We start from the raw sequence: 23548 nt of genomic DNA on the forward strand, positions 1-23548 counted from the left end.
CCATCCCTCCAACTATTTTTCTAATTCTGTCAGGGCATCGTTTTTCTTTTATTTATCCAAGTTCAAAAACATGAGTCATCTTCAAATCCTCATTTTCACTCATTTCTTCATATTCAATCAGCTGTCAAGTCTTGTTGCTCTGCCATTTCAAAATCTCTTTCACCTGTCCCCTTCTCCACTAATACTATATTCTCCTTAGTTTAGGGACTCAGTGTTTCTCACCTAGACTTTTGCAATACTTTCTTAATTGGTATCTCTTCATCCAGTTTCTTTCTCTTCAGTTTATCTTCCCCGCAGCTTCCAAAATGACATTCCTAAAGTCTACTTCTGACTATGGTATTTTCTGCTTAAGGATTTGGTTGGCTGGTTTCTTGATGTCTCTAGAATAAAGCAAAATTCCTCTGTCACTTAAAGTCCTTCACACTCACAGTTCAAATTATCTTCCTGGGATGATTACACATTACTTCTCCATCGCACAATCAAATTCTATCTCATCTCCATGCCTAGAACATTCTTCCATCTCACCTCTGTATTTTATTAGCACTACCTACTTTCAAGGCTTAGCTCAAATTTTACTACCTTCAAGAAACTTTTCCTGCTTCCACCCTATCCCACACTCATTTGTTAATACATTTCCCCCTCACATCAACTAATATTTTTTAGTTTAAATTGCATTTGTTTATCTGAGAATATGTAGTATTTTTTCAGTCAAATGTAAGCTTCTTGACAAAAAGTCTGTCTCAATTTTGCATTTATATCTCTGGCACCTATAATTGTGCTTGGAACATGATTAGTGCTTAATAAATGCTTGTTGACTGACTTTATGCCACTTTTTGTTCTTAGTATAAATAATCATTAGTAATATGCTATAGCTTGCTTATACCATCATTCATTTTCCCATTGCCTTTTTAGTAACCTGGATTTTTTTTTCTTTCGAGGTTATGTTATATCACAATTCATAGGCATAGAACATCATTGAAAACATACTTTGCCCAAGATTATGTGAGTATCTGACATGAAATTCAAACTCAGGTTTTCCTTACTCCAAATCCATTTTCCTATCTAGGTACTTCAAAAACATATCCTCCCCTGCTATCTCTTGAAGTTATCATTATATATCTCTTTTACCATTCTCAGACAAACTCTTAGAAAAAATTTTATAAGAAAAATTGTAGTATAGCATAGTGAAAAGACACTGAATTATGTAATCTTGGGCAAAAGTCATTTAATATCCTTCACTTTTCTAATCTGGAAAATAAGAAAAAAAAGATTAAAAGAGCAGAATTAATAATCTCATGGTTAGAAATTACTTTAGAGGCCAAACCTGTACTGTAGGTATTGATTCTATTGTCCATAGTATTATCTAGCCATTCTAGCTTTGTGCTGCCATATACAAATTTGATAAGCACATCTATCTATAACTTTATTCAAGTATTTGATGAGAATGTAAACCAGCACAAGACCAGGCATGTATACCTAGAACACTATACTGAAAATTTGACAAGTGAATTCTACCAAGCATTTAAAGAACAATTAATTCCAATACCATGCATACTATTTGGAAAAGTAGGGAAAGAAAGAGTCCCTACAAATTCATTTTATGACACAGATATGAGAAACAACAGAGAAAGAAAATTATAGACTAATTTTCCTAATAAATATTAATGCAAAAATTTAAATAAAATATTAGCAAAGAGATCATAGTGACTTATCTCCAGGACCATGACCAAGTAGGATTTATACCAGGAAAGTAGGGCCGGTTCAATATTAGGAATATTGGCATAATTGACTATATCAATTACCAAACTAACAGAAATCATATGATCATATAAATAGATGCAGAAAAAAGATCTTACAAAATCCAACATCCATTCCTATTAAAAACACTAGAAAACATAAGAAATAAAAGGAGTTTTCCTTCAAGTGATCAGTAGCATCTATCTAAAACCATCAGCAAGCATCATATATAATGGGGATAAACTACTAGAAGCATTCCCAAAAAGATCAGGGGTGAAACCAGGTTGCCCACTATCACTATTATTATTCAATATTGTATTAGAAATGCTAGCTTTAGCAATAAGAGAAGAAAAATAAATTAAAGGAATTAGAGTAGATAATGAGAAAACAAAATTATCACTCTTTGCAGATGATATGACGGTATACTTAGAAAATCCTTGAGAATCAACTAAAAACAATTAAACAAAGCAAAGTTGCAAAGTTGCAGGATACAAAATAAATCCACATAAATCACTGGTATTTCTATATGTTACCAATAAAGTCCAGCAGCAAGGGATACATAGAGAAATTCCATTTAAAATAGCTAGCTAATATAAAATATTTGGGAGTCTATCTGCCAAGACAAAGCCAGGATATATATAAACACAATTACAAAATGCTTTCTACACAAATAAAGTTAGATCTAAACAATTGGAAGAATACCAAGTGCTCATGGACAGGCCAAGCTAATATAATAAAAATGACAATTTTACCTAAATTAATCTACTTATTCAATGCCATACTAATCAAAGTCCCAAGAAATTACTTTATAGATCTATAAAAATAATAACACAATTCATCTGGAAAAACAAAGGTTCAAGAATTTCAAGGGAATTAATGAAAAATTCAAATAAAGGTGGCCTAGATATACCAGGCCTAAAACTATATTATAAAGTAGTGGTCATCAAAACCATTTAGTCCAGGCTAAGAAATAGAGTAGTTGATCAATGGAATAGGTTAGGCTCACAAGACACAATAGTCAATGACTTTAAGTTATCTAGTGTTTGATAAACCCAAAGACTCAAGCTTCTGGGATAAGAACTTACTATTTGACAAAAGTTGCTAGGAAAAGTGAAAAATAGCATGACAAAAACTAGATACTGACCAACACCTAACACCCTATACCAAGATAAGATTGAAATGGGTCCATAATTTAGAAATAAAGTATGATACTATAAGCAAATTAGGAGAACTAGGCATAGTCTACCTTTCTGGTCTGTAAAGAAGGAAGGAATTTATGGCCAAAGAAGAAGTAGAGAATACTATGAAAAAGAAAGTGGATAATTTTGATCATACTAAATTAAGAAGTTTTGTAGAAATAAAATCAACGCAACCAAGACTGGAAAGGAAGAAGAAACCTGGAAACAAATTTACATCCAAGGGTTCTGATAAAGGCCTCATTTCTAAAATAAATAGAGAATTTACTCAAATTTATAAGAATTCAAGTCATTCTCCAAAGGATATGAACAATTTTCAGATGAAAAAATTAAAACCATTTCTAGTCATATGAAAAAATGCTCTAATCACTATTTGTAATGGGCTGAAGCTCAAGTTGATGCACTGAGGTCCCAAGCACGTGAGGTTAAATAGTAATTGGACCACACTCTATTAATATATATGCTTGGAGAAAGAATGGCCCCCGCCCATTCTCTGTGCAAGTCCTGATGTGTTGTATAGGAAATGACGATTTTGGTGGGTGGAGGAAGAGGGGCAGGAAGAGAGGCGGGGAGAGAAGGCTGGCTGACTTCTGGTTTGGCTGGCTTCCTGTTGCAGCAGCTCACATTACTAATCCCCCTTCACCTCCAATCCTTCTTCATCTCTACTGAGAATAAAGATTGAAGATTTTCCCTTAACCTGAATTCCTGACTCCGGCTGATTTTAAAATACGCCGTCATCACAACTATTGAACAGAGAAATGCAAATTAAAACAACTCTGAAGTACCACCACTACAAGCCTCTCAGATTGGCTAATATGATAGGAAAAGATAATGATAAATATTGAAGGGGATGTGGGAAAACTGGGACACTAACATATCGTTAGTGGAGTTGTGAACTGATCTAACCATTCTGGAGAACAATTTGGAACTATATAACTATATACCCTTTATATAACTATACCCAAACTGTGCAGTATTTCTACTGGGTCTGTATTCCAAAGACATCATAAAAAACGGAAAAGGACCCACATGTGCAAAAATAGTTGTAACAGCCATTTTTCCGGTGGCAAAGAACTTGAATGCATACCTATCAGTTGGAGAATAGCTGAATAAGTTATGGTATATGAAAGTTATGGAATATTATTTTTCTATAAGAAATGATCAGCAAGATGAGTTCAGAAAGGCTTGGAGAGACTTACATGAACTAATGTTAAGTGAAGTGAATAGAACCAAGAGAACATTGTATGCAGCAATAAAAAAATTATTCGATGATCAATTCTGATGGATGTAACTTTTTTCAACAATGAGATGATTCAGGTAAATTCTAATAGACTTGTGATAGAGAGAATCATCTGCATCTAGAGAAAGGACTATGGAGACTGAATGAGGATCACAACAGTATTTTCACCTTTTTGTTTTTGTTTGCTTGCTTTTTTCTTTCTCATTTTTTCTTTTTGATCTGATTATTCTTGAACAGCATGATAAATGTGTAAATATGTTTAGAAGAATTGCACATGTTTAATCTTTGCTGGATTATTTGCTGTTCAAGGAAGGGGAATAAGGGAAAAGAAAGGAGAAAAATTTGGAACGTAAGGTTTTGCAAGAGTGAATGTTAAAAATTATCGTTGCATATATTTGAAAATAAAAAAAGCTGTTATTAAAAAAGGAAAATGCTTTGTAAACTATATAGTACATACATAAAGTTAGTATTGTTCCTTAGTTGCTTTAAACCTAAATATCCTCACAAGATATGCAGTTGAACAATAAGAACAGCACTAATTTTATTGGGCTTCTATTCTACTCCAAGGAATTTGTGGTAAAAATAGCATGATGGGTCTGGTCAAAATGTGAAGACAGATGCTAAGGGAGTTACTGTGAATTTGCCTGGGTTTAAAGACACAGTCAGTAGGAAGTGTATTAACCATTAATTATCTTTAAATAGCCTGCATTTGGCACTACAATGGTAATCAGTATGGATGTGTATGTGTATGTGTGTGTGTGTGTGTATGTGTGTGTGTGTGTATGTGTGTGTGTAATGGAGAAGGCAGTAATTAGAAGGCAGACCATTAACATGGTCTTAAATTCTTAACATGCATCAACTGAAAGAAATCCTATTGCCAAAAATAAGGTTCAAGGCAGCAAAAGCCAAATACCTTTTAAATGATCCTGTTCTCTTGAGAGTAAAAGGTATATATAAAAGGAATCGGACCAAGCTATCAAATATAGCAACTTTGCTCTATTGCTATTACTGCCTCTGCAGGGATAGTTATGTCTCCAGGGCCTGTCAAATGCTATACCATGAGGTATCTGTTTCTGATAATAGGAGCAAAGGAAGCAAACAAGTTGCATTTTCTTCTTCCCTACCCAAGTGGTAGGATAAAATGGAGTAGGAAGAAAAACGGCATGTCAGGCTGCTCTTGGAACAATCTCGTTTATCAGTTTTATTTTGTAATGCAGTGTCAGTGTTATCATTTTAAGAAGAATGTTCCCTAATCAGAGCTGTTTTTAATACATATTCTGGGTATTGTCCTAGCCAGAATGTCAGGCAGAGTGATGACAGGGACTAGTTTGAATAGATTCTTACATCATTCTTCTATTATGCAGAGCATAGGCTGACTTCTGGCACTGATCTCTTGGAAAGCTATTTACTATGCATTCTATTTTTCTTTCTTGGAAGTGAATAGATGGATGAGTCAATTGTGCTTTCCACTACATAAACCCTGAGGATTCCAAAGTTTAAAATAGGATAATCCAAAACCCAGTCACTTTTTAGCTATGACTCAAACCAATGACTAGAAATCTCAAACCAAAATGGATTTCTTTGCTGACTACCCTATTGGAACTCCTCTGTAAATGATCTATTGATATAGCTCCATTCGCTCTAGGAAATGCTGAAACAAATTCTTTTCCTCTAAGAAAAACAACAATAACAACAAAACTCTTCATTTGTTTCTCTTATCAAATTGTAATAGCCAGATAATCACATATTATGATATCCAAACAGAGTAAAATGTTCTTAGTTTAACAATTCAATTCATTGATTTTAAAAGATACCAGACATCTTAAAGTTAAAAATAGACATAGAAGTAAGTATTTAGAATATCATTTACCTCCTAGAACTATGTGTCCTGTCCCTTAAGAGCTTCTTTCCGTAATGCTGATGTCATTAATGTCACTTTAAATTTTTTTTTAAATTGGAGACCATGAAGTTTGCACTGAAACAAATATTAAAGCTAAGTCTGTGGGAAGGTGAAAAATTTCAAAGTTTCAGTGTAAAACTCTTAAATGTGGGCATAAGCAAAACTGTGATATCAGCAAGGTCTTGAAAGACCTTGCCTTCTTTGATCTTATTACTCCTCATGAATTAGGCAAAGTGTACCTTCCTTACCTTCAGTTTTTCCTTCTTTTTTCACCATCTATCAGTCTTTAAGGACTCAGTGTCCTTATAATCTCTCCCCACTCCTCCCTCTCAAAATCTGCCAACTGAAAAGACTCTGAAATAAATAATTTACAAATCAATGTAAGTAAGCTTGCATCATTAAAATCAGTTCTGATTCAATATGATGGTAACTCTGGTTTCTTGAAAGTTATGTTAACTGATTAATTTACTGCCTTGAACCTTATTTTTGGCAATAGGATTTTTTTCAGTTAATGCATGCTGAGAATTTAATTTGGGATCCTAGCAAATTAGAAAGGTTTTGCTTTTTTCAATCTATCATCCATATAGCTCTCAAAAGAATATTCCTAAAGTATATACCTGACTATCTGTCCTTAATAAACTTTAGTTTGATTGATATAGTATATAGTAGTTGATATAGTAGTTTAGGATTGATATAAACTCTGACATTTAAAGCCTGTCATAACATGGTTGTAGCTTGTCTTTTCAGTTCTGTTATTTGCTACTTGTATGATCGTGACAAGAATACTTATGTACCTTTTAAGCCTCAGTTTTCACATCTGTAAATGTAGACTTATTTCACCCACCCTTTAAGCATATTGACTTTACTCATGACACTATATCAACCAATTCTTTTTCTTTGAAGCAACTTGGAATGCATTCCTCCTTACCTTTGCCTTTTAAAACCAAAGTTATTAATTTTTTTAACTTTTTATTTTTAAAACACACACACAGGTAGTTTTCAATATTCATCCTTACAAAATCTTGTGTTCCAATTTTTTCCTTCCATTTTCCCCACCTCCCTTCCCTAATATCAAGTAACCTAGTATGTGTTAAACATGTGCAATTCTATATATATTTCCACAATTATCATGCTACAGAAGAAGAATCAGCTCACAAAGGAACAAAATGAGATAGAAAACAAACAACAAAGTAAGCAAACAACAAAAAAAAGGTGAAATACCATATTGGGATCCACATTCAGTCCCCATAGTCTTCTCTCTGGATGCAGATGGCTCTCTCTATCACAAGTCTATTGGAACTGCCCTGATTCAACTCATTGTTGAAAAAAGCCTTCTCCATCAGAATAATCACATAATCTTGTTGTGTGGCTGTGTACAATGTTTTCTTAGTTATATTCACTTCACTTAGTATCAGTTCATGTAAAACTTTCTGGGCTTTTGAAATCATCCTGCTGAGCAGTTCTTATGGAACAATAATATTTCATAACATTCATATACCACAACTTATTCAGCCATTCCCCAACTGATTGGCATCCTCTCAGTTTCCAATTCCTTGCCACTACAAAAAGAGTTGCTACAAACATTTTTGCACATGTGAATCATTTTCCCTTTTTTATGATTTCCTCGGAATGCAGGCAGACTCAGTAATGGCACTGTTGGGTCAAAGATTATGCTTAGTTTGATAGCCCTTTGGGTAGTTTCATATAGCTTCCAAAATGGTTGGATCAATTCACAACTCTACCAATAATGTGTTAGTGTCCCAGTTTTCCCACATCTCCTCCAATATTTATCATTATCTTTTCTTGTCATCTTAGCCAATCTGAGAGGTGTGTAGTGGTACCTCAGAGTTGTCTCAATTTGCATTTCTCTGATCAATAGTGATTTAAAGCATTTTTCCATATTATTAGGAATGGTAAAAGCAAAATTTTCATCAAAATTTAGTTCAAGCATCATCTTTTACATGACCAGCAGGCCCTTCCTGATCTGTCCTAGCTGCTAGTATCTTCCTCTTCTCTCCATTACCTATTACCTTTATATGTATTTTGTAAATATATATGTACATGTTTGTTTTTCTTAGCTTATTCTAAAAATGTAAGCTTTTTGAGGGCAGGTATTATTTTATCCTTGTCTTTGTATTCCAGCTTCCTAGTGTGATGCCTGGTACCTAGAAAGAATTTGATAATGCTTGTTGACTGAATTATAAATTGTTATTAGAGAACCAGCTGAGACTCATGAGTCTGCTGAGACTCATGATCAAAAGGCTGACCAGTAGGTTAAGTATTTTTTCATGATGTAGCATGATATAGCCAATTATAGAGGGTTAGAAATTCTTTTTCTATAGAATTAAATGAATAAATTTGAATGTCATGTCTATGATCTTATACTTCTTAAACCTTTAATTCTGATTATGAAATGAAAACTTTGTCTCTCCCAAAAGAGTTTCAAGCACCAGCAATTATGTGGAAGAAATAATGCATTGTTTTTGTTTTCTTTTTTTTGTTTTAGATTATGATGGTGGTGGATTTGGGGACTTCTCTGAATGTTCCTCACTGTTCATAGATAGCCATCTACACCTCCTAGATTACATTCCTTTTTTATTAACCAGGAGCCTTAAACAGCATTTTCAAAAAGGGTTGGTACAAAAACTTTTCCCCAAAAGTCAGGGATAAACTCTCTCATAATGACATCAAGATTCTAGAAGAAAAGTGGGTTTAAATTTATAATATGACAATGATGATGATAATAAATTGTTTCATATTACTTTTTTTTCCTGGGGCAATTGGGGTTAAGTGACTTGCCCAGGGTCACACAGCTAAAAAGTATTAAGTGTCTGAGGTCAGATTTGAACTCAGATCCTCTTGACTTCAGGACTAGTGTTCTATCCACTTCACCATCTAGCTTCCCCATATTACTCTTTTCTTTATGATGACAGAAAGAAGATGACTTCTTCCCCTAAGAATATCTGTTTCAAAAACTTGCCTTAAGTTAGAATTCTCAACTCCAGAAATTAAACTTTTTACTGCTAGACCAGGATCCTCTGATCTGAGTTCAGCAATAGATTTACTACTCTTTTATACAAAGATTCAGTGTGTATGGCTGAATTTAGGAGCTCTTCACATTACTTTTTTTCTTGACCTAGTAGTGACTAAGTAAATTCTAGCAAAACCTTTATACTTCATAATGATGATCTTGAATAGCTTGGAAGTAGTTCTGTATCCAAAGAATGATGCTCATGAAAAAACTCATTGCATGTGTCAGTAGGGGAATTACTGAAAGGTAACATCATTAGTATACATTAACTGAAGTTGTTGGCTTTAGAGTGTGTCATCAAGAATTCCAAAGACTATGGAGCTAATTTGTAAGAGTGGAAAAAAATAATTTATTAGTTTAAAATCCAACCAGGGTCAAATTAATGCTGCTTATTAGATGAGTATCAAGATCAGCTAACATGAGTTCACCAAATATTATTGGTAGCAAATGACTAATGTAAATGCAGATGTCCTGTCCCATAGGATTCATGATATGGAAATTATGATAGTTATAGAAGCTGTGAGGACTATTTATGACACCCAAAGAGGAAGTTTATAACTTAAGACTTTGACAAGATACCGTCAATGCTTATGAATTCTTTTGCACCAAACAAATCCTCTGCCTTAGGTGGTTGAGAATGATTAAGGCAAAAACATATGTGACAAAAGAGTGTGAAAGATCATAAAAGCAGTAAAGCAAGTGGCTGACCCTAGGAAGCACAAGTTCTATTCCTGTGAATGAATAAGGCAATGGCAAATACTGTGCAATATAATACTATGCTAGAAAGTAACTTTCAAAAAAGGGAAGAGTTGGTTTTATTTGGACCAGTAAATTTAATATCAATTCTTACAAAGTTTCTATAAAAATTCTATGTAATTAAATATAAAAATATGTAACATATACTTATAACATATTAGATTCATTTTAGATACGTTAAATATCTAATCTATATAATTAAAATTATAGTGAATATCTGGTTAAGGAATAATTAGCACAAATAATTATTTTTTTAACCAAAAACAGATATAATATAGCTCTCACCCAACTAAACAGAATCTTTTTGTGCAGTTCAATCAAAAAAATCTTATTTATTAAGAATTTATGATGGGCACTTTGCGGGGGATAAAGTATAGTAAGAAGTTGTGGGGATCCCAGAATTCACCATAATTGGTCATGATTGATCAATAAGATCCAATCATGATTGACCTACTCCTGTAATATTTATAACTGTAGTGTGGAAGGAAGGAATAAATGATAGTTCTCCTTTGAAAGGAGTTTTTAGAACCATTTTAGTTCTAAGACTATATTGTTGGCATTAAGTTCATCATATGTCAAATGGATCATGATTGCAGTTAAGAGCAAGAAACTCATAATAGTCTCACTATATCAAGAATGATATATGGCTGCCAGTCAACTCCATCTTTGTTGAACATTTATATATCTTGCTAATTTGGCCACTTTTTTAAAAACTTATTTTCTCCTTGAGTTTCAGTGACATACATAAATAGCTTAAGAGACAAGTCCCTGCATGGACTTGCAGCTATACTCTGCTGTTTATTGTTCACTATAAAGTGCTACTTCAGAGCTCTTCTGTAAGTCAATCCCCTAATAAAGCTCTGATTGATTACTCTGATTTTGTGTATACGATAGGGAACTTTGGTGTCTCAGTCTATAAAATTGACCCAGCTGGCAGATTCTCAGAAAATTATCTGAGAAATAGATAAAGTATTGGACAGCTGTTGAGCTGGCAGTTCATGAGAATGTAGGCACCGGTAGATCAAGTAATAGATTTGTGTGAACCTCCTAAGAAATTGGGGGATACTCCCAAGACAACATAAGTATTGAGTACCTTGTTAGCTGAGATTTTTGTTTGTTGCTGGCAAAGAAGCCAAGGAAGCAATAATTAAATAACTTGGCTATTATTGACTACTTTGTGCTATATCACTGAGCAATGGTTAGCTGTTCAGGCTTGATAGTATAAATTGAAAGCAAATCTAAAGCTAGAAATGTTTGGACTGCCACCTCCCAATTAATGGAGGAAATGGCTAAATAGTGTGAAAGAGGAGAGACCTCTATACCTTAGCATGTGATTTTGTAGGAATGAGAGGGTACCAAATACCAAAAGTTTAGGTCAGAGTTCTTATAACATCTAAAAACTAGAACACAGGCCTCACAAGAAATGGATTTGAAGAGAAGTATTAGGCAATTTCTGAGTCTCGGAAGGAAATAGAGGCTTCAGATCCTTTTCAATTGTATTAACTTAGTTATTAGAGCCAGATCAAGTTTAGGTATATGGGAAATGATGAAGGTCTGCTTCCCTCAAAAAATATATTGTAAGCCTCAGAGATTATACTGCAGGACAATTAATAGATTCAATCAGAAACTTAAAGAATCAGTTCCTGGGTGGATGGTTCAGTTATGGACTGGTGGAGCAGATGGAATTAAGTTATTTGGTTCCAAGGTTGAAAAGATGAATAGTGTCAAAATATTCCCAACCTTAAGACTAAAACACAAAAGAAATTAGGTGAATAATATTCTATTAAACTGAATTATTAATGCCTGGAGAGATCCTTAGTTGGACTCTACAGATACACTAATAAAATGGACTCCCTGGAGGAGAGCAGAAGAAGCACAAGCTATCACTGGGGAAATGGCCATGCAGTCTGCTGATTATACCCCAGAGTTTCATGGGTCTAAAGCAGAATATGTTATAGTTGGAATGAGGAATAAACTTTTAATGGAAGGAATCTTTGTTTATTGTTTTTGGCCCCTGGATAAGGGTATGAGCCTACAGCTTTGGGGAAGCAGTGGTCAAGTTGGTTGAAATTCAAGATCTATCAGAATTAAGAACTTCAAGTGAAGTCAGAAAAGACCTGCTTAGCAAATGGGTCAAAAAGGGGTTACTAAGAAGCAAATGAGATTTGATTTGACTAGGGCTGGGATACTGTGAGAAGTAATAAATGAAATATCTAATGCAGTATTACTAAAGAGGTGAAGATTGCTGAAACTCTGTCAAGTAATAAAAAAGACCCTGCCAGCTCCTTCTGAAGAAGTTAAGATCCCAAACATGAGAAAGGGGACAGAAACACTGTATAATCCTCCCTTGTAAACAAAAACTTTGGAAGCCACTTGAACCTATAAAGGGACTACAGGAGGAAATGAGGCTCATTGAGATCAAGAGGAATTGAAGGAGACTGGAGGTCATACATGAAACCTTGCAATCATCCCAGCAAATAAATAGGCAATCCTTGCTATAGTAGACATTGGAGCTAAATACTCTTTTATTCATGGAAATTCACATGGATTCTCTGGTCCCTTGGGTTGCAATAGTGATTATGTCCAGCAAAGAAAACTAGTTGTATTAAATACTAGGTGCTCATCACTCCCCAAAACATCTTATGTATATTTCAACAATTCCCCCAAAATATAATATGAATGGATTTACTATTGTATAGGCTTGTAGACAATTGTAGGGGACTTCTGTTTATGAGTATGAGTGGAAAAAGAGATCTTTCAGAGTTTTGACAAATTGTGAATTAAACAAAGGTCATTCCCCCAATACATGTTGACATCCTGTATATAGTTACTATTTTAAAGAAATTGATCACAAAAATGGAGCAATGAATAACAAAATAACTTTACTAAACTTACTAAACTTAAGATCCTGATAGCACAAGTTAGTATGTACTACATGCTACAGACACTACTCTTCCATATGAATTAAATGGAGAATTTATTTGGGCTCCATAGCAATGACTCTAGCCTAAGTTATAGCAAGACCCTAGAATTACAAAAGGGCAAATTGATAATAAATTGATAAAGCCTACTACTGCTGTTGCATATGCCCCTACACTGAATAAATGACACATAGCACATTAGAATGCTCCTGTCCAATAGCCCTTTTAGGGGTAAATAGTTACTGATCTTTTTTTTCTGCTAATTGAATATTAGATTTGTGAATCTAACTATTCCATTGTTATTGTTATATAATTTGATTCAATTGCTGATATGAGAACTGTATATAAATTGTGTATACCACATGGCACATGTGCCTTATCCATGATCATCAAGTGCATCTGGAGAATTGAACCCCAGAGAGGCAATAACAAATCTAATTTAGAGATTTTTATTAATAAAACTAAGACTGTGTCCTGTGCTCTACTACACTATTATATTTGCCATTTTATTCTTCTCCCTTATGCCCTCTATGTACTTATATTATTGTTGTACTGTATCTTACCAATTTACATAAATCATGGAATTCATGGTCCTTAAACCTACAGAGTCCTAAATTCACTGTGGAAGAATTATGGATGTGAAGATTGCATCACTGGATTGTGGATTCTTAAATGGATCATTATTTTAGTTACAAATAATAAAGTCATTCTCACTAAGTTAAAATGATATAGGGATAGCAGTCAACTATGTCTTGGTTGAGCAATTAAACATTCTACTACTACTTTGGTCACATCCTGCATGTTTTAACCTCTTCCCTCCTTAAGCAGTTTCAGTTTAATGCATAAATAGTTTAAGAGCCAAGTCCTTGCATGGATTAATGCCATAGGAATGCCTTGTTGATTGTTGTCTGTTGTCTTTTTGTCAATCCCCTAACATAACTTGAATTGATTATGCTGGATTTGTGCGCTTCTTTCCTTAGAATTCCTGTGTCATAAGTGGATGCAGTGAGGCACTTCTGTATTCCAGTATGCAACACCCCCTCCTACCTTGATATCTTACTTAGTGTCCCACATGGCCTTTGATTTTGTAGCATTAGCCCTCATGTTGTTCCACAAACAAGCCATTCCATCTCTCAGCTCTGCCCTGTCCTCTGTCCTTGAAATTCTCTTCTTCCTCATCTTAGCCTCTTGCCTTTCTTGGCTTCTTCTAAATTCCAGTCAAAATCTCATCTTCAACAGCAAGCCCTTCCCAATCTCTATTAATTCTGATGTCTACCCTTTCCTAATTGTTTCTTATTTATCCTGTATGTACCTTGCTTATATGTATTTGTTTGTTTGTTGTCTTCTTCCATTAAATTGGGAGCTCATTGAGAAAAGACAGCCTTTTGTCTCATTTTGCATTGCAACCACTTAGTACCTAGCACATAGAAGCCACTAGCAAATGTTTATTGATTAACTGATTGACTAACAGATTGAAATCAGCCTTATTATAGCCCAATGCCAGAAGGATAACTGAAAAGAAAAATAACTAAGAGGAATGCCTCCTTTCTGGCATTATCTCAGAAAGCCCAGTTTTGCCACAAACTCCAGATGTAGGCAATCTGAGTGAAGTAGAGAGAGGAACCAGAAGAGTTGCAGTGAAATTCTGGGGATGTGGGTTGTTTTAGGCTGCACCCAGAAGACAAAGTGGGATTTGTAAGTCCATATCTTCCTCACAAGGATTGGGAGCTCTAAATACTGTTTAAAACAAGCATTTTCCTTATACATCTTTTCTTCAAGTGAGGAAATGATTTCCATCAGATATGTAATTGACACATAAAATGCCTACTTATCCCATTTGAAATTTTATAGTATTTTACTTGAATTGTACTTGTAACTTACTTTTTGGACTTAAGTTGTAATTAGATAAAAGATTAAATACGAAGAAATAGGTATTGAATTGTGCTTTTTTCATAACTGAAGAAGGTTCAAATTAAAAGTTTCTAGAAAAATCAGAGAAAATAGTTGAATGAATTGGATACAGTATTAAACTGTTAGGTCCAGGAGACAGGGACTAAATCTTGCCTTTGAGCAAGGACCTAAGGAAAGTGTTTTAATTGCTCAAAGCCCTCTGCTATTCTATTAAAAAATCATTGACTGTTCATTTTGTCATTTTGGAATAGTCATTTTTCGTCTCTGGATGATAGGAACCTCACATTAGGCAGAGAGTTGAACTAGCTGATCACTGAGATCAATTCTAGCTCTATAATCCTAAAATAGTTTGTTCTCTAACCTTCCTGTAGAGAAATTCCTCCGCACAGGGCATAAAGGGATTGATTGGAAAAAGGAAAATTTCATTGTTCTGTTTTCTTAAAGAAAAAAGTGAACTAATATTTTTGGGTTGGTATTTTTTGGGGGAAGTAAGATTCTTGGTCACTTTGTAGCTGTTCCTCTTAATCTGGTTGACAATTTGGGTGTGACTGCTAAAGGTTTATTTGATCAATTCCTCTCACAGACTCAATGTAACAAAGCCAAAAAATTCCTTACTGATTGTGCTAGACTCTGAAGAAGATATAGGAACCTTGGAGTAAACCTTGGAGTAAATTTATGAGATCCAGAATTTATTCCTTTTATAGGTCTGCAGTTCATGAATGGCTAAACTGAACTGGTAGAGACTCAGGAGTGCTAAGGATTGTTAATGAACGTCATAATTTTGTATATTCATAAAACATGATTGGTATTAATATGAATATATTTATTAACATAAATTAATTGCACTCAGAGCCAGTCAGGAAAGATTGTGAAATGGGAAATTGTTTTTAGTAGATCTAAGCCAATTTTTTTTTCTCTTTTGCCCAGTAGTTTTATACTTCCAAGGTTCTATTGATTGAAAAAAAAATTAACTAACCTATGATTTTTACTGGCGTAGAAATTCCCAGTGAGGATATTCTATCTTCCAATGCAAATTCAAAATTTGGAAAGTTGTCTGCTACCTCTCTGACTCAAAATTTCAAACATTAAATTTTTAATGATAACCTTTCCAGAAGTATTAGTTAAAAAAAAAGAATTTGGAAAGGGTAATAAATATTGCTTAATCATGGAATTAGAAGATTGTGAAATATTTGGAAAAAAATGGATATCTTCCTAATGCCCCACAAATTATATCAAGCATGTGAACTATCATGGGCAACAAAACTTTTAGAAGATATGGCCAAAGATGGGATGGCAAGATATAAGAATAATTGTCTCATACTGCACATAAAAACCTGTGTGGGTAGAAAATTTAATAAAACTACATTATATGATGATTTTATAATCTGAGGATCTTATGTCATAACGTGTTATCACAGAATAACAACTTTCATCTGCCCATATAACATGGGAGACAATTTTTTTTTGCTTTAACTACCTTTCACAGACTCTTTCATAGTTGAGTCAACAGGAATTCTAGTCTTCTCCACCAATTCCAGGAGACCTGGCCTGAGAACAATTTTTTCAGTCAGATCATCTGCAAATCGGGCTCTTTTAAGCTTCATCTGAGGAGCTGGAATGGATCCCTCTGCAGTTGTTTCTAAAAGGTAGAAATATAAAACTATCAGTTCTTAAATCTATTACTTTTTTGCCTACAGTTACAACAAAGTATCAAAATATGTTTTTATCATCTTTCACCAATAACATTAACAATTAACATAAATAAAGCAACAAATGGGTTATAAGGCATGACATAAGTTCCAAATAAGGAATAGGGAAAAAATATACAGAGAAAAAAGAAAGCAAACTGGTTAGGAAAAGTATAGGAAATAATAACATTTGGTTACTAAGTGAACAGCTCAAGAGTTCTAAATCTTTCTCTGACCTTGTTTTTAGATATTTCAGGAAGCTTACTTATTTTTATAGAGCACTAGGGCTTTATAAGCACATTAAAACTTTATCCATTGTTATAATTAAAGGTTACAAAATAAAAGTTCCATAAGTTTTTCACTTTAACCATCATCTGTTTTTAATTTCTGTTAGTTATATAAATTTATTATCTCTATTAATTTCAGAAGAGGTAAAACATTTACAAACTTTTTCAATCCTACTCTTTTATTATTAGTCCTATCTAGGTCTATACCATCTAATAAATGGAATATTGCAATAGCCTCCTAACTGACTTATCTAATTTTAGTCACTTTCCCCTCACCCCACCAAAAGCAACTCATACTACCTTCTCCCTTCAATTTAATCTTCCTAAAGTGTCTAGAAAAGTACTAAAGTATCCTGGACCTCCCTGCTCAAAAATTTTCTTCTTTTTTTTTTTTTTAAAGAAGAATCATTTTATTTTATTTTATTATTTTTGATTAAAGCTTTTTATTTTTCAAAACATATGCATGGACAATTCTTCAACATTAGTCCTTGCAAAACTTTGTGTTCTAATTTTCCCTCCCTTCCCCCAATATGCATATATATTTATAAGAATTTTTGTGCTGCATAAGAAAAATCAAATCAAACCAGTAAAAAAAAAAAAGCAAAATAAAATGCAAGTAAGCAACAACAAAGAGTGAAAATGTTATGTTGTGAACCATATTTAGTTCCCAGTCCTCTCTCTTCACTCAACAATTGGAAATGGTTTGAATCAACTCATTGTTGAAGAGAGCCACATACATCAGAATTGATCATCATATAATCTTGTTGTTGCTGTATATAATGATCTTTTGGTTCTGTTCATTTCACTCAGCACCAGTTCATGTAGGTCTCTCCAAGCCTCTCTGAAATCATCCTACTGGTCATTTCTTACAAAACAATAATATTCTATAACATTCATATACCATAACTTACTCAGCCATTCTCCAATTGATAATCTGGAATCTCGCCAAAACTGCTCAAACATTTTCAACCTCTCCCTACTGTCTATAGAATCAAGCTGGAACTTTCTCCTCAGAATTTAGATCCTTTCTAATCTAACAAGTAGGAGCCTCATCTCCCACTGTTAACCTTCATGTGTTCTTACATCCTTTCTAGTTGTTCTCCCCATTCATTCATTCAACAAGTTTTTATCAAACACCCATTATTTGGAAGATGCTCTTCTGGGAACTGAGGTGCAAAGATAAAAGTGAAATAAGGCTTGTCACTAAGAATGTGAAGTAATGTGGGTGGAATACAAATCGCATGAAGAGGAATGTGGGATTAGCTTTATGTGAAGGGTTTTAAATCATATATATGAATTTGTATTTTATGCAACAAACAGTTGGGAGCTACAAGGAATTTTTGAGTACAACCAGAGTTTCACCATCATGCCTCCTCTTCCATTTCATCATCCTCATCTCCCTCTCCTATAGTTTTCTCGTCATAGAACTCCTTTTTCCACTGATGAGTTCTTTCTGGTACCTCCATTTTGAGGAAGAACATAGAGCAACTATACTTTATTCCTTATCTGACTTTGATTCTATCTGTCCAGACTTTGCCACCATGCCTCCTCCTCCCCATTTTCTCTCTCTTTAAAAATCATATTAACCAATGGTTATCTATTTTATTGGTTTTATTCATTAATTCAATTTTACATTCAATTTTATTAATCTCACCTTTAATTTTTAGGATTTCCAATTTAGCATTTTGCCAGACATTTTATTTCTTATTTTTCTAGTTTTTTTTAAAATGTACACACAATTCATTGGTCTGATCTTTCTCTATTTTATTGATGCAAGCATTTGGAGATATACATTTTCCTAATTACTACTTTTGCTGTATTGTATAAGTTTTGATATGTTGTCGCATTCTTTTTATTCTCTTTAATGGAAGTATTGATTGTTTCTATTATTTGTTCTTTAACCTACTCATCCTTTAAGATTAGTCTCCAATTAGTTTTTTGTCTACATTTCCACTATTCCTTATTAAATATTTAGTTTTATTGCATTGTGATCTGAAAAGGATGCATTTAATATATCTGCTTTTTTTATTATAAATGAAAATTTATAGATTGCTTTAGTAGTATTTCCCAATATACCAAGTCAAAGGAAACAAATTCTCTCAAGTTTAGCTAGGTGGCAAAATGTTTATGCTCTAATATGTGGTAAATCTTTGTAAAGGTGCCATAAAACACTGAGAAAAAGTGTATTCCTTTTCATTCCCATTCATTCTCTACAAATATTAGTCATATGTAGCTTATCTAAAAGTTTTGCTTACATTTATCTAGTTCTGAATATGATATATAATCACTATTATAATGCTACTATTTCTACCTATAATTTATCGAACTTTTCTTTTAACATTTAGATGCATATAAGTTTAGTACTGATATTGCTTTATTGTTTATATTACCTTTTATCAAAATGCAGTTACTTTATCTCTTTTAATTAAATTAATTTAGTTTTAACTTTGAGATCATGATTGCTCCCCTTGCTTTTTTCTCCCACATACTGAAATATAATAAATTCTACTGAAAACTTCTATTTTGATGCTATGTCTATCTCTCATTTTAAATGTTTCTTGTAAACAACCTATTGTTGGATTCTGATTTTTAATCCATTTGGACATCCATTTCTTTTTTATAGGTGAGTTCATGTCATTCACATTCAAAGTTATAATTACTTTTTTGTGTTTTTCCCTATATCCTATTGTTCCTCACAATTATACTTCTCAATCCTTCTTTTTACCCAATTCTTCCACACAAGTATAGTTTATCTCTAACCAGTACCACCTTACCTATACCTCTTTTTTAAAAAAATCATCATTAAAATTTATTTTGAATTTATGGGATAAAACAAGAATTTCCATAACATAGCACAACAAAAAAGATGATTGCCTGTGAAACTACAAATCTAGTACATATGATTTGCTTTTCCTTTCAAATATACAACAAAATTATCACCTATATTTCTTTTTTTCCCTTCCCTTTCCCTGTCCTAGAGATGGCTACCATTAGACCCAAATAGAAAATTATTTTATACATATTATTTATCAGTTCTTTCTTTGGGATGAAGATGATGTCTTCATATGTCCTTTATGATTAATTTGGATATTTATAATAAATCAAAGTAACTCATTCATTTAAAGTCATTCTTAAAACAATATTGCTGTTACTGGATACAATATTCTCTTGCTTCTGCTCATTTTGCCCTTCATTATATCAAACAAGTCTTTTCATGTTTTTCTAAAATTACTGAGCTCATTTATTATGACATGGTAGTATTCCATCCTAATCACATACTACAAATTGTTCAGCTATTCCCTGTGGTATTCTCTCTCTCCCTCTTTTTTTTTTTTTTTTTTTGTATAATATGATGATTCTCTGTGAGCAGGTTTCTTGGGGAGGTTCTGGAGGCAGCCTTAGTTTCGGTTCAGAGTAATAATCACTTCAAATGCAGCCAGCTGATAAAATCCAAACGTTTATTTTCTCCTTCTAAGTCTTATCTCTTTCCTTGGGCCCAGTTAGCTTTCTTAGAGGCCTATCTCCCTTCTTGGTTCCAAGAGCTCTTGCAGCTTGTCTTTTAGCTCCTCCAGCTTCTGCCTCTAGCTCAACTCCAATGCCTGGCTTCTCAATCTTCCAACTGACTTTTGCTGAGACTGAGAGCTTCTTATATATGATCTCATAAAGGTGTGAACCCAAAGGTTGACTCCTCCTCTGAGAGTGGGATTGTGGGATATGTAAACTTGGATATCTCCTGACTTGTGAACTCCAATGTGTGAGCCAATGTATGAACTCTCAAAGGTGTAAACAAGCATTGTTTCTATCAATTCCATTGAGTTAACACCTTGTTTCAAGTTCTGGCTCATAACAGTTCCCCATCTGATATATCTTTATAATTTTCAGTTCTTTGCTATTACAAAGAGAACTGATATAAATATTTTAGAACATATACATTCTTTTCCTTTTTTTCTAATTATCTTTAGAAATAAACCAAGTAGGGTTACTGCTAGTCAAAGTATATATGCTATATACTTTGAAGAAAGGATGTTTTTTATTTGGTGGGGTAATTTGGGGATGGAGAAGTAGATAATGTGTTCTATTTTGGATATGATGAGTTAGAGATGCTCAAGGAAAGAAGATTTATGCAAGAGTTGTTGTAAAGGTAATGTAAAGGTAATTTAACTCAAGGCAATTTAATTGAGACAGTTCCCTAAGCAATTTAACATTTATGAACAAGGCCATACAACCCATAATAAAGGATGAGCTAATGGCCTTCCCCCTTACCAAAAGACTGAATTGAGAGTGCAATACATTTTTAATAAGTATAGAACAAAGAACAGAATAAAAATCATAACATTGCCTAGGATTATAGAGGTCCTAGATTATAACTGGTTACATCAAAGAAAGCTGATATATAGCCCAGGTGGGATGATGACCTCCTCTATCTATCTTTAAGAAATGTTTTTGTGAATTTTTTTGGGTCCTAGCTATATCCTGAGATTACAGGTAAACTTACTGACAAGTGGGGAATTAGAAAACACCATCTTAATTTTTTATACATATAACAGTATTTTATTTTTTTCCAATTACATGTAAAAACAATTTTTAACATTCATTTTTATTATAATTTTTTGCTGACAAAACATATGCATAGGTAATTTTTCAACCCTGACCCTTGCAAAAAACTTCTTTTCCAACTTTTCCCCTCCTTCCCTCTACCCCTTCCCCTAGACGGCAGGTAGTCCCATACATGTTAATTATGTTAAAGTATATATTAAATACAACATATATATATATATGTATGTATGTATATATATATATATACAGTTGTCTTACTATTCAAGAAAATTCGGATTTAGAAAGAAGGTAAAAATAATCTGGGAAGAAAAGCAAAAATGCAAACAAACAATAACAGAAAGAGTGTAAATGATAACCACCACCTATGAGAATAACAATTAATGTTATTCTCCTTATTAGTTTTTTGTATCTCCTTTTACCTCACTCTCATTTATGTTCCTAATTTTTTCTCTACCTCTCTTATTTGATTTTCAAAATCCCTTTTGAGTTCTTCCATGGCCTAAGATTTTCCCTCCTTTTCTTCCTCTGTCACATAAAGGTATCATACCCTCCTATAGATGCTCTTAAAAACATTTTTTCTCTTCTGCACCTCTAAATCCTCTCAGAATATCATGGAATTTACTGACTAGATTTCTTAATGCCAGGCCTTAAACCAAAACCAATCTGATTCTAATTGGCCACCAATAGGTGCTAGAACAAACCCCATTTGATAATTTTTTGGGCTTGATTGATTCAGATAGACTGTAAATAGCAGTCATTTCTGCTTTGGCCAGAAACACTGAGAGTTTTCTCTCCTTCCATTTATTCATTTGTTTTATTTATTTAGATTTTTTTGTATACTAGGTAAAAGAAGAGATGTTTTGCTTTAATTGCTATGTAGTCTTAATCATTGAATAGGTACAAACTTAGTGAAACTGAGACTTGTTGAAGACCTTAGCTTAAAAAAGCCAAGATTTTCCATTTCATCCAGGGACATCTCCAGTAATCTTGACCTTGCTTTTGATCTCGGTCTTAGACCTAGATAACTCGGAGGGAAAGTGAGGCAGGTTATCTTGCATAGCCTTCCCTCATTTAAATTCAACTCAACTCACTTGTATGTCATGGCATTACTTTCCTGATGTCATGTCTTCAAGAACAAAGGACAAACAACAACAACAATATACTTCTAGGTATACAATTCCAGATTGCTATCCTAAATGTTTGGATCAGTTCATAATTCCACCAACAATAAATTAGTGTCCCAATTTTTCCATACTTCCTCCAATATTGGCCTTACTTCTTTTATCATTTTAGCCAATGTGGTAGGTATAAAATGCTATCTCAAGGTAGTTTTAATTTGTATTTCTTTAATCAATAACGACAGAGCATTTTTGGCCTAAGATTTTAGTCTACACTCAGGTTTGCCATACTGCATTCCAGTTTTCTCAAATTTTTTTTTCCAAAAAATGAAATCTTATCCCCAAATCTTTTTCCAAAAATTTAATTGTGATTTTATCTGTATAATTTTTTTTATAATTTTGTTTACATAGTTACTGGGTTTGTCTTGGCAAGTATACTTCTAGATATTTTACAATCTAGAGTTACTTTAAATGGTGTTTTTAAAATACCTCTTGCAGTTTTGTTTGTAACATGTAGAAATGCTGATACATGGCTAAAACTATTGTTTCAACTAACTTTTTAGTTGAGCCTTGGGAATTTTACAAGTATATCATCATATTATCTTCAAAAAGAAATAACTTTGTTATCTCTTTCCCTATTCTGATCATTTCTATTTCTTTTCCTTCTCTTATTGCTATCGATAAGATTTCCAATGCAATATTGAATAAAATTGATGGCAGTTGTCATCCTTGCTTCACACCTGATTTTACTGAAAGGACTTCTAGTTTAGCCCCATTACAAATCATACTTCTTAGTTTTAGGTAAAGGCTTATTAATTTAAGAAAAAGTCTATGCCAATACTTTCAAGTGTTTTTAACAAAAATAAATTGAACATATAGATACTTTTTTCAGCATTTACTGATATAATTATATGATTTTAAAAGTTATTATTGATGTAATCAATTATATTAATAATTTTCCTTACTTTAAACCAACCCTGAATTGATCATTGATGAAAGCTTTAGTATTAGGTATGGTTATCAGAGGAACTGATCCCTGAGGCAGGCAGGGAGAAAGCTCTGATAGAAATTAGTTTAGCTCCATTGTGGTACCATCCTCTGAGGAGGTCTACCTGTCTGAAATTCAAGCTATGACAAACTCCTGAGACCCACTCTCTGTAGAAGCTTTGAGCAGTCTCACCTTGCCACGCCTTGTAAGAAACCCCA

The 23548-nt window shown here is 33.4% G+C and overlaps 1 protein-coding gene across 3 annotated transcripts in view; it reads right to left on the bottom strand.

Annotated features, from left to right (window-relative positions):
- Positions 1–23548, bottom strand: part of MYOCD (myocardin) — a 116386-nt gene that overhangs the window by 50171 nt on the left and 42667 nt on the right. For all 3 annotated transcript variants that reach the window (XM_031965524.1, XM_031965523.1, XM_031965525.1), the window contains exon 5: positions 16170–16331. In XM_031965524.1, coding sequence (XP_031821384.1) covers positions 16170–16331 — 162 coding nt within the window. The remainder of the gene's footprint in view (positions 1–16169; positions 16332–23548) is intronic.

This window comes from Sarcophilus harrisii, chromosome 4, assembly GCF_902635505.1.
Source record: "Sarcophilus harrisii chromosome 4, mSarHar1.11, whole genome shotgun sequence".
NCBI lineage: Eukaryota > Metazoa > Chordata > Mammalia > Dasyuromorphia > Dasyuridae > Sarcophilus > Sarcophilus harrisii.